General features: G+C 34.0%; 1 protein-coding gene across 1 annotated transcript in view; it reads left to right on the top strand.

Annotated features, from left to right (window-relative positions):
• The window catches only part of LOC145296710 (putative lysosomal cobalamin transporter), an 81010-nt gene that overhangs the window by 52273 nt on the left and 15780 nt on the right, over window positions 1–12957 (top strand). Inside the window, exons 8-12 of the mRNA XM_080142689.1 lie at window positions 3342–3467; window positions 5124–5341; window positions 8323–8425; window positions 11200–11304; window positions 12184–12327. Coding sequence (XP_079998815.1) covers window positions 3342–3467; window positions 5124–5341; window positions 8323–8425; window positions 11200–11304; window positions 12184–12327 — 696 coding nt within the window. The remainder of the gene's footprint in view (window positions 1–3341; window positions 3468–5123; window positions 5342–8322; window positions 8426–11199; window positions 11305–12183; window positions 12328–12957) is intronic.

Genomic DNA, 12957 nt, shown 5'->3' with positions numbered 1-12957 from the left:
GTTGTATAAATATATTTTTGGCGACTTCATGTCCCACCTCCTTAGTTGTTCCTTCTTCGACCTCTTAAAGTCCAAGCGATTCACTAAGCACACACTCATTTTGTGGTAGGAGGGTGAAGAAGTGTAGAAAAATAATCAAACAAAAAAAAATTTCACAAGTTGCCTTTGATATCGGAGATTGAAATCCAAAATTTGAATGTGTTTATTTTATCTTTTGCGTTTTGAAGTGTGAGATTCATTGAATATGTTATCAATAATTATTATCTTTTAGTTGAGGATAAAAATTCATTTATTTTTTTTTTTTTTTTTACGAAAATGCTAAAATAGGCATACTTTTAAATCTTCAAAAATGAATTGAATGTTATTTTAGAATGTGTAAACTTTCCATCTACCAGTATATACAGAATGCTTTAAAGAATTGATACTAAAAAAAACGGTGTATTAATTGTATCTGCATATTACGGTTTTTCAAGATACGGTAGCCCGTTATGGTTTACAAAAATAGTTATCTCCCTTTTTGAAAATTAACTATAACTACGAAGAGATGGATTTCTGTAGATGATGGTTGTGACATTCAAACGAAGTGCATCCCCTCCAGATGGTTACAAAAAACGGTCCTTTTAAGGGCCACCAAATTCTAATGAAAATTTTTGTCAACTTGATTTATACAATAAAGAATTGGAAAATACAGCATGATCTAGTTTATAGACAGTGTGGCTCATTGGTTATTATTAATTAGAAAATAAGAAAGGAAAAATGATTTTAATTGTGAAATAAAAAACTGATTAAAGGTGATGTTAAAACTGAGAAATATAATGCTAAAAATTTATGTTTAAAGCAGTTTTTCTTTATTTTTAACAAGTATTAGGAAAAATTTAAAGCTTGATTGATTAATTATTATGAAGGAAAAAATTATAAAGCTAAAAATATAACAAATTTCACCATAAATGGCGTTTGTAATTATAATTTAATTCAATTATTTAAAAAAAAATGTATTTGCCGGTCTATTCATGAAAATGTTTAAATAAATATTTAGATGTGATTGGACTCCCATACCTAAAATCCAAGATGGTATTGGTAAGCACATGATTCCTAAAATGTACAAGATCGTGCTAAATAATGGAATTATTTGAATTTATTTAAATAGAAAATAATTATATATAATAGCCAATCATAGTAAATTTTATTTAGACATAAAAAAGTTAAATTGATTTGAAAACCTTTAAAAAAAAATGTTTTGTTGACATTCGCTGAAAACTGGATCAAATGCGTTTTTTGGAAAAATTTAAAACTTAAAATTCTATTAAAAATTATAGAAAAGTATTATATTATTCCGCTTTTAACATAATAAACTTCACCATTATCTTTCGGTAAAACCAAGTTATTCAGAAATAACAGATTTTAATAGATTTTAATAAACTTTAGAAAAAGCAGTTTTCGATTGATTGGTGGTCACTGCATTAGAGTATTTTAGGTTGGCATAATATGGGAATGAACTTTCCATTTTAAATTTCAAATATATCGGATTTGCATTAAATTTTATCCATTATTTCTTTAAGATTTTAAATAATGCAAAATTTTTGCTCAGAGAATTAATTTTGCTTGTCCCATGGACCTCACTAGTCAAAATTAATGCCTAAATAGTATCAAGTGAATATATACAAAAATGATCTTAAAATGTTCAAGCATTTCTATGTCCAACAATTGGAATGTCCATAGTTTTGATACATGGAGAAAGAGATCTACCCCACTCTACACACAGATGGAGATAGGATCACACATACAGAAAGGTGCGCATGCACATTTTTTTTATATATATATATATATATATATATATATATATATATTGTTTTTTCTGCTTTTTCACACCAAACAAGGCACACTGTCACTTGGATGTAAGGGGTTACTATTTCAAACCAAATCTACAAGGATACTATGTAGGGAGTTGAGCAGTGAGATGTCTGTTTACACTACGTTTAAACTTCAGCATGTCAGTACAGTCAAGGAATCTAGAGGGAATTCCAAAGTCTAGCAGTTTGAGGAAAGAAACTTAGAATAGAAGACTTTCCGGCATCTAGGGATCTCTGCAGTGTAGGGCTGGGATTTTGCTGCTTGTCAGGTTAGTTGGGGGGTATTTACGTTGAGGGAGTACAAGGGCTTTGAGTTTGTCAGAACACATTCCATTAAAATACTTGTAAAATAGGCACAAGGATGCAACATTTCAACAATGGAACACAGGTTGGAGTTTGTTTGATAGTGTGGGATGTATTGGTTGGAGACTTTTTTTAAATCCTGTCTGAGAACGAAAAACTAGTGACAGATGCATCAACCCAGATGTGGCAACAGTACTCCATGCATGAGCAAATGGTGACTTTGTAGAGATAGAGGATACTCTCAGCTATAAGTAATTTCCTAACATGATAGATAGAACCCACCTTCACAGCCACCTTGGCAATGTTGCAATGTATTTGTTCCAATTCATGTTGCCTGTGAATGTTAATCTGAAGAGTTTGAACAAAGAACTTTCAGGTAGCATATTATTAGTCATGGCAATCAGTAATTGGAAAGGTTTCTTGTAATTGTTAAAGAAAGGAAGTTTAGTCTTGGTAGCATTGCATGTTACCAACCATTTATGGCCCCATTCCACTACAGAGTATAGGTCTTCCTCTAAGGCTTCAGCCATTGCCTTAGATATGTGTTCTTTCATTTTCCCATCTTGTCTGTTATAAGAATAGACAGACATCTAGATCTTATCAATGTAATCTAATATATAAATAGATCTTATCAATGTAATCTAATATATAAATGGCTATATGTCTGTCTGTCCCATATTTTCAAACTCTATATCCACAACTAAAAGTCACAGAGGGGTGCTAGGGGCCTCAAATGATTGGATTTTTTTATGGACTGTTCTCTTATGGATCTTTAGCCGGTGAAAATTGTTTTTAAGAGGTCGAAAATGGGTCAAAATTGAAAAAAATCGTTAAACCTTTTGTACATTCATGTTTATTTTTAATCGGTTTATATGCTTATCAAGTTGGTAGAGTGGTAACATCACCAGCTTTTGAATGTTACAGTTTCGGTTACAGTTTTGATTCTAACTGATGGCACCCAAATACTTTTTTTTTTTTTTTTTTTTTGAAATTAGGACTTTATAATATACAAAATCTGGACAAATTAAAATATCATATTTAAGCGTATTTTATGCCTGGCAAAGCAGCCCCCCCCTCCTCCCCTGTATAAATCTAAATGTTCATCAAATGTAATCTTTGTAATGGATAGGTAATGTCTGCTTTCTCCTCTCAAATTGGCTTGGATCTATCTATATTTTTTTTTCTCAGTCTTATGGTATGTCTGCGATGCCAATCCGACTCATCAAAGGTTACCGAAGCATCTCTCAAGACAGGACAGCAGCAGCCCAAGTCCGAGTCAATGCTACCGAAAGAATTCAGGCAATTAAAGACAGAGTAAATATTTTGAGTTTCTGAATTTTTGAGATAAAGATTGATTATTTGGATTATTCAGACAACTGTTCTCGTTTTGAGTGTTATTTGCACACTGTTTCTGTCGATGTAACATCAAACCTTGTTCAGCTAGTAAGTAAAATTCAATTTCAATTCACTCTCTCCTGGAGACTTAAAATTCAATCCTCAGAACGGACATTAGTAAGAATACAATTATGAATTATTTAAGATTCTATCTGGTCGTGGTTGACAGAACAAGAGCATGCTACCCTCATAGGTTCTGTTCAAAATTCCATGTAGATTCCCAAATTCGATAAGATACACCTGAAGATCAGAGGTTATTTCATTCAAAATGTGAGACTGACACTCAAGAATAGAACAGTAGTTTAAATAATCTAACTTATCTATCCATATCTCAAAAATTTATCAACTAATTTGTTTCTTAACTTCCTGTAAAATTGTCTCCTGTATTTTAATGATCATTAAATGATTTTCCATGTTATCCTAAATTCTCAACATTTTTTTTCTATGACATATTGTCTGTTTACATTTTGCATTGTCTTATTTTTAATGTAATTTTCTGTTTCTCTCCTATAATCTTTAAGTAAATTACACATTTTTCCATATAAACAAACAAGAAATCAATCATAACACTACATACTTCCAACTTACAATCTAAGAATAGACCAAAATCTTTTGAAATTCTCTATTGCTCTATTAAACTATGTCTGCATCCTCAAATGGTCATCTTATCGCAAACGCATGTGTTGTCTTTTTTTTTTTTTTTTTTGCCTGTCACCAAACGCAAAAATTCATAATTTGCATACATAGACAACAAGCAACTTGTCGGACATGACAGTGAATTATACATTCTTCTGTATTACAAAAACGAGAAGATATGTCAATCATAAGACTGCATGTGTTTATCTAAAAATGCAAGAATGAACAGTGTTATCTAGGCCTTACTTTTCCATATTGCATGAAGTATTCCGAAAAGTTTTCCATGCAAATGTTGATAACTCAAAAATTATCTGATCATGAAGTTTTATATGGTTGTTATTGTTATCAATGGCATTAGATCAACATATCTAATTTGGAAAATTTGGAATAAAAATTCTGTCAATGTCAACCGTGACTGAACATGTAGAGGTCAAAGATGAAATTCAATGCTGAACTTCATAGGCTACAATATGGGTCAAATAGTTGAGTCTCTATGATGAACAAGATGAAAGACCTTAACATTGATCTTTGAACTTTGATTTAGATATCTCCAAATTAATTATGAAAAAAAGAGAAAAGCCAAAAATGAACTGGAAACAAGAAAAATACGAGAGAGACTTTATCTTAACAAAAGGAAGCTTAAGGGATGCTGTCTATCTGATTTCAGACAAAAAGCGATGGTTTATTTTGATTGCCTCATGCAAGAGTTCTTAAGTCTAAGTAAGTTAAGCTATTACCAATATTTTGATCAAGTTTGGTGACAATTAATCAAGTGATGTGAACACTAGGCTATACACAAACGTAGTTCCAAACTCATCTGAAAGTGTAATCGCCATGGTAGTCGTAAAAAGAAAATAATATAAGAATAGAAAAGAAAATCTTTTATTTAAAGTTGAATGTTGAAGCATGTTTTCTTTTCATAGTACCTATTTATTTCAGTATACTGGCCGTAGAACCATGTCAGCCCGGGACAGAACGAGAATAGCAGAACTAGAGGAGAACCGTCGTTTTGTGGAGCGCCAGGAACGCCATCTTGCGGAGGAACAAAGTAGTTGTATTCGCAAATGTCTTCTGGTGTTCCGACCTTTTGAAATCTTCATTGGGTGCTTTTTCTTAGTGATCGCCCTTCTCATCTTTCTCTCCTTACTGCTCACAAAGTAAGTTCTTTTCTTAAAATGAATATCTTTTTTGATCATCAGTGTTTCACTCCATCTCGAGGTCCATCGTCAAGCAGTATTCGAGGCCTCCCTCAGGTCTGCATCAGAGCATGTCTCTCTTAGGGGACAGTTTGTGAAGATGTGTGCGGTAGTCTGCACATCGGTGCCACCAGGACACTGAACATCCTGTACATAGCCTCAATTGTGCAGGTTGTCCCGTGTTTTGGCAACCTTTGCTTGGGCCTGGTTGAGTGCTACCCACTCTTTCCAGAAGTTCAAAAACCTGCTGGGAGGTCTTCATTCGGTGCCAGAAGAGCCTCATTGTTGTTGCTTTTGACCAACTCCTTCCATCAACGCAGATGGAAGGACGATTGTGCTGTTCATTTGAGGCCCAGGACTGTGGCAAAGCTCGAACAGGATGGTAGTTGCTGCGGCACCTCTTGATGTCCAAATAGGGCATGATGATTGTCGTTGCTCTGCTTTCGCTATCGCCTTTCAACGAATCTGTGGCAAAGCTATTCTAGACATCCTGTAGACAGATGGTAGGTTGGTCGATTTCAGGTTGTTGGTAATCGTCTTGCATACCTTGTTGATGTTTGTTTTAATTTTTTTATGAAATACATGATTATTTCTAATCATTTGGAATATCCCGATTCAATTGGAATATATACAGTATTTTTGAAGATACTAAATAAAAGATGTTTTCTTTCCTTTTTAATATTCACAAAACATCTGTATTAAAAAAAAAAAATCTCAAAACAAATGTAAAAAATTATTGGTGCTTATACAGCTAGGAGTATACAGCACAATCACGTTGACACACCGGTTCTCGCCAGATCACCAAAGTTAAGCAGCGTTGAGTCTGGCCAGTACCAGATGGGTTATCATTTAGAAAGGCGAGGCACTGTACTAGCGCAGTCTATCCTTCTCTCGAGGGTAGATGGGACTCTCTTAAGCCGTGGTAGACACGCACCTTGTGATAGCGTCACAATTAAAAACACCCTTGATAACTCTGGCGAAGCATCAAGTATTTAGTTATGGACAAGATTTGAATTACATTACAAACTTGTGTCGTGAGTTAAATCTTGGCTGCGGCCATATGTTACGTTACGTACGTTAAAATCTTACGATTTACACAGGATGAAACCTGGGTCCATCACTATGATCCAGAGACCAAAGCCCAGTCAATGCAGTGGAAGCACTTGGACTCACCACCTCCAAAGAAGGCAAGGGTGCAGCCCTCTGCTGGCAAGGTCATGCTCACAGTCTTTTGGGACCAGGACGGAGTAGTGATGACAGATTTTCTGGCAAAGGGTACCACAATTACAGGAGCCTATTATGCTTCACGTTTGAGAAAATTAAAGGAAGCTATCAAAATCAAGAGGCGGGGCAAGATTAGCAAAGGTACCCTTCTCCTGCAGGATAACACTCCGATCCACAACTCGCATATCGCCAGATCAGAAGCACGGGCATGTGGTTATGAAATCCTTCCCCATCTTCTGACCTTGCATCCTCTGACTTTCACCTCTTCCCAGCCATGAAGTTGTTTTTGAAAGGAAAGCGTTTCCCAGATGATGCAGCCTTGATTTCTGAAGTCACGTCGTGGTTGGAGGACCAACCTGGGGTGTTTTACAAAAACGGTCTCCAGAGCTGCATCAAACGATGGGAAAAATGCATAACTCGGGGTGGTTCCTATGTAGAGAAAGACTAATAACTGTGCCAAGTTTCGTTGCTCTACTGCTATGGGAAGTGGGTCAGGGGCATTACTTATTGCACACCCCTCGTAGTTCCAAATATATTAGCAGAAAAGCTCTGTACTTGTATATTAGGCCAAAAAAAAAAATCTATATCAGAAATTCGGAAAAATTGAGTAGAAGTTTAATTAAAAATAAAAATCAGTTTTCTTATTTTGCCCATCTACGATTTATTTTACTTTTATTGACAGATTTATCTCTCCCTCCATTTACGTGTATTTCTGCTCTCCTCAATGGCAGATCGGCAAAATCTGATTAACTGGTTTTTATTTTTAATTAAAATTCTACCTAATTACTTTTTTAATTTTTGGTGTACATGAATATTTTTGCTAGATACATAAGTATATCAAAACGTTTTCCTGTTAATTTATTTGGAACTACGATTTTCACCAGTGCCCAATATTGTATAAGCATAAAAAATAAAAACCAGTTTTATCATATTTTGGCAATCCACTGTTGATTAGAGTGGGAATATCCATAAAGCAGGGGAAGATAATTTAGTCTGTAATCAAGTAATGATAAATAGTGAATCAGCAAGATACGCTAAAACTGATTTTTCATTTTAATTAAAATTCTATTTAATAATTTTTCCTAATTTTTGCTATAGATATCTGTTTTTGTCTGCTATGTGAATGTCTGCTTTTACTTGGAAATGTGATTTTTAACGCGTTTCTCTAGCTGTATAAGGACCAAAAATTCCTGTTTTTGATAAGGGCACAAATGCAGGTAAAGTTTTCTGTCAGTCTGTCATTCTACTAAATCATGATCAATGGCGAATCGGAAAAATCCAATAAAACTGATTTTTATTTTTAGTTAACATTCTACTCGATAATTTTCCCTGGTACGTAAGTAGATCCAAGTTTTTCTATCGATTTATTTTGCAACTGCTATATGTCATCTGTATATTTTTATGGACAAACAACAAAGAAACCTGAAGTAAAGTGAAAATAAAATAAAAAAAACACCAGAGCGTACATGTGATTATTACTAGTTTAGTGATGTTTAAATTGGGCTAGTGTTTGGGACAGCTTGCAAAAACTTGCAAGATTATGTTATTATAACCTTCCATAACTTAAAGTATCATTTCCGTAAATACTTGTCTGAATCTGTTATTTAAAAATCGTTTGCATGCTGATAATGTATTTTCACATTTGATATATTATGTGCTTCCATAGTTTTATATATGGATTAAAATATGTATCTAATTCTTGTTTTTGTCTGTTTTAGCATTGACAAAGCTATGAATAGTCTTGGTTTCAAGATGGGATATGCTCTGCCTAAACGTACCCTTCCGAATCCAATCGATATGGTTCTGGTATTCAGCCAAAAGGTATTTGCGTACAGTTTTTTAAAATCATTGTTTTATTTATGTTTTTTATAGTCCTCATAGGTTTAGCGTCTCTTTGACCTGCTGGTATGTGTTGGACAGCTTTCAGAAATTGACTATCAAACTAATCTATCTCTGGCAAGGTCTTCATTTGTTCTTTCTCTTGAGTCACCTTCACTACTGACTGACAGTAAACTAGACTGACAGCAAGATTATCGAAAACAATGATAGGAGACATGTTGAGTTGTGTAAATTATTTGTTTTGATCACTGATGTGCCCCCCCCCCCTCAGCTGCAAATTGAAGATGTCATTTTTAAGTATTCTGGATTTAAAAATTTAAAATCAGAATTAGAAAGTGCTCCTGCACTGTATGTGTTTTTGACTTGAGTAAAATGCCACCTCTGCTATTTGTGTTTAAGTTAGTTTGAAAAGGATACGTTTGATCGAGTTTTCTCCTCTTACTATTTTGACAAAACTCTGATAGATCTTTCTGGACCGCCCATTTGCAATCCACTTGAAGGCAGGGTGCAAAGTGGTGCTCTCATTGAGTTTATTTTATTATACAGTGACATTTAAAAAAAAAATTACAAAACAATTATAAATTTATAACTCTTAGAGACCAAGCAAGATGCAGATATTTAAAAAAAATATATATTTATTTATTTAAAATTCAAATTTTCAACTTAAAAAAAAATTCTTACCAAGAAAATAAAATTTTTTATTTTTTTATTTTTTTTACCTATGTGACATGTTGTTTTGTTTTCCAAGAAGTTGGTTGAATGTCTGATGCAATAATAAATACAGTCAACATAGTACAGCGACAACGTGCACCGAATGACAACACCCTACTTGTAAATATTTGTATCCAAACTCAGATTTTCTTTATCTTAGATTGCTAAGAATTCTCACTAAATCTTAATGAAATATTCAAACATAGATAAAAGCCTGTTTTTTACTTGAGTGGCAACTTTGTAGCATAAGGGTGTTTTCTTTATGTGGAGGCAGAGAGGGTCCTAATTACTTGCCTCCTCTTGAAGGCAGTGTTAGACACAAGGTCATATTTTGATGGAGTTTAACTGCATCTTGTATCAAAGGTGTGCAGCAAAATGCACAATTTTGATTGGTGCTATTTTTGTTTTTATTCCAGTCTAGATTATCCTCTCACTGACTGAGGAAGAGAAAAAGGTGTTGTTATATTTGAGTGGTACCCAATTTCTAGCCTTGGAAAATTTTGATTGTGTGATATTTTTTGATTGTGTTTGGTGTAGATATGAGGTGTTTGTATGCATGCGTGAATAAGTACTGAAAGTATTTCCACTGTTTAAAAGCATTTTTTGAAAATGTATAACAAATAGCAACCAAACAATTTACAGAAACATTTATTACTGTATTCGACATTAAACCAGCATCTTTGAGAAAAGGATGCTACAACTAAATGGCAATATATTGTGTAAAGAAAGTCATTTTTCTAATGAGGATTTCTTTTTTAATTCAAAAATTAGAATCTTAAACGTATTTATTAAAAAAATCTTTGTATTTGGTCTCTAACTATTATAAATTTGCAAAATATTGTTTTCAAAAAGTGAAAATACTCCTACTACAGGGTGGAACAATAAAATTGTCGCCCTAAAAGACTACATGATTCCATATCTGTTTGATGAAAACTGTTTTTTTTTTGTAGACCGTCTACTAGTTGGCCAGTTGTGTACAAATGCCAAGAGCAATAGGAACCGTCTATCATGTCTGAAAGTGACACAATGTTTAACGAGTGAGATTAGAGATGTGCCACTGTACAACTCCTGCTCTCTACTGATAAAAATTATGACAACAAGACCATTGCCATGAATAATGGATGTGCCCAGCATGGTGAAAACAAAATTTCCGCCCACGGTTATCGTCTTTGGCGTGATTACAAGTGAGGGCCACATCATGCCATCTCACATCTTCAAAGTTGGCTTGAAAGTGAACACCAAAGTGTACCTGAATGTGTTGAAGAGTGCGATGATCCCCTGCTTCAATCAGGTAGTTAGTGGTAGACTCTGGATGTGGCAGCAAGACTTGGCGCCAGCCCACAAGTCCGAAGAAACACAGGCTTGGCTTCAAAAGGAGTGCTACAACATTGTACCCTTCTCGCACACTTTCCCCTCTTTCTTGCCCTGAACCCACTGGACTATTCATTTGGCCATATGTCGAGAATATCACCAACAGGACCTCTCACAACATCAAAGCCAGCCTGATCACCGCTATCCACCAAATTTTCATCTGCACTTGTGGAAAAAAGCATGCTCCCAGTTCTGGACCCGTATTGAGGCGGTGATTAAGGCTGAAGGTGGCTACATTGAATAGATGTCAGCTCTACTACATAATTCAACAAGTTTTAAAAGCTGTAATGATGTTTTTTTTTTAGGTCAACAACTTCATCATTGCACCCTTTACAGATGTATTTACTCCTGTGTTGGACATTAAACCAGCATCTTTGAGAACAGAAGACCACAACTAAATTGCAACATTTTGTGTAAAGAAAAAAAGAAAATTGTATTTTTTCTAATGAGGATTTTTTTTTATTGAAAAAAGAATTAGAATTTTAAATGTACTTAATAAAAAAAAATCTACTTTGTGTTTGGTCTCTCACCATTATAAATTTGAAAAATATTGTTTTAAATACTCCTTATCTTCATTAACTAGCTAATTACATTTGTCAAAAGTTAAAGTTAATTACTTGACAATATATTGACTTGAGATGATTAATAAAACTTTATTTTTATCGTATTTGCAGGCTTATCCCCTTGACTATATTATCATGGTGTTCATCATCATCTACTTGGTTTTCTGTTCTATTTCTGGCATTCGCAACCTAGGCATTTGGTTTTTTTGTGTCAGGGTAAGTACTACTATTAATATTTTTCCTTTATTAAGCCATGGTCATAAAACTGTTAGCAATAGACGAAGGCTAGTAAGCTAATTAGTGAATGCATAAAACTTTGGAGCATCTTGATAGCCAATGCAGAACTCCACAAATGTAACAGTAATACATGTTCATTCACACAATTCTAAGGCAGCATGTTCAGGACTGCAGAACACAATGCAAAAGGAAATCACAGGTACATCTAAGCAAACACCAGTGTGACTATGCAGTGTCTAATGTGAATGTATATTGTTGCAGGTTTAGTCTATTTAGTCGCAGCACAGAGCTTGGTAACACAGTCAAGTCATCAGTTAAAATGAGATGTTGCACTGTTCATTAATGTCAGCAGGTCGTTGATGATTAGCAAAAAAACTGACGCAATAACACTTCCCTGCGGCATCCTAATTGATATATATAGTTATATAACCTTAGCAAATGCTGGGAACAAATTTACATAAATTCATTGAAGACAGTTTTTATTTGCATAGAAATGTTTCAGCCTAAAACAAACATCTTCATGATATACAGAATATTTCAAATATTTGTATATTTTGCTCATGTGTGTATAATGAACAAACATGTACACCTTAAAATGAGTAGGTAATGCCTGGAAAGATGATCTCATGACACCAGAACATAGACTGCACCATATACCTCAAAAGGAAGAAATAATGCCTGGAATGATGGTTTCATGATAGAACTGATGCTAGACTTTTTCCACTTTAAACTCAATGACAGTAATAGTATAGTTTTGGCTTCATACAAATCTCAAATCTCAATTAGTAATAGATTGTAAGGTATTGTTGAAGTGTTTTACATTCGTATAGATGTTTGTGTCTTTAATTTTCTTCACAGCTGTACAAATTCCGACCTCATCGTACAAGTCCACAAGGAATGCTCATGTTGAGTATGATAATGATGCTAATTGTTCTGGCCATCAACATCATCCTTTTTGAATTGACGCCTCAGTATTCCTCATTTGGCAGTGAACTTTACTTGGTGAGTTTGTCTTTTAATATTATTTTTAGAATAAACAAACAAAACAGTTTAAATAGTCCCGGGTGCTTTTGAAGCGCGTTGTCCTCGGCACTTTTGAAATAAAATGCTTTCACCCAATTTTCCCTGAAGTGCAATCAAATTATAATTTCTATCATCAGACGAAAAATCTTATCTTACATTAAAGAAATAGGATTCTTCCAAAAAATATAACCCACAAAAACCTTATATTCTGCAAAAGCATTGACAGAGAACAAAAATGATAAAATCCACTATAAAACAACCAAACCAAAAGCTACAAACTAAGGATTGAAAATACAAAGAGCTTCAAGAATAAAAGTCCCCTATAAAATAACTGGATACAACATCAAATACTATCCCCAAAATGACTAGATTCAGCATTGAATGGCCCAGAAGGGGTTGATATAAAAACAAAAAACAGCATTAAATGACCCACAAAGGTTGATATGCTGATTAAATAACCCATCCATCCATCCATTCTATCATCAGGCATGTGAGTTTTCCATTTTTAACAGAACTTTCTTCTTCTTCTTTTTTTTTTTTTTTTTTTTTAAATCCATAAAACATTTTCTGTCAAATTGCTTAAGTGTTACCTCTTTATTTTTATCATTG

Source organism: Euprymna scolopes, chromosome 17 (genome assembly GCF_053919585.1).
Source record: "Euprymna scolopes isolate OS-2025 chromosome 17, ASM5391958v1, whole genome shotgun sequence".
In the NCBI taxonomy this organism is placed as follows: Eukaryota; Metazoa; Mollusca; class Cephalopoda; order Sepiida; family Sepiolidae; genus Euprymna; species Euprymna scolopes.
This window is presented reverse-complemented; position numbering and strand designations above follow the sequence as displayed.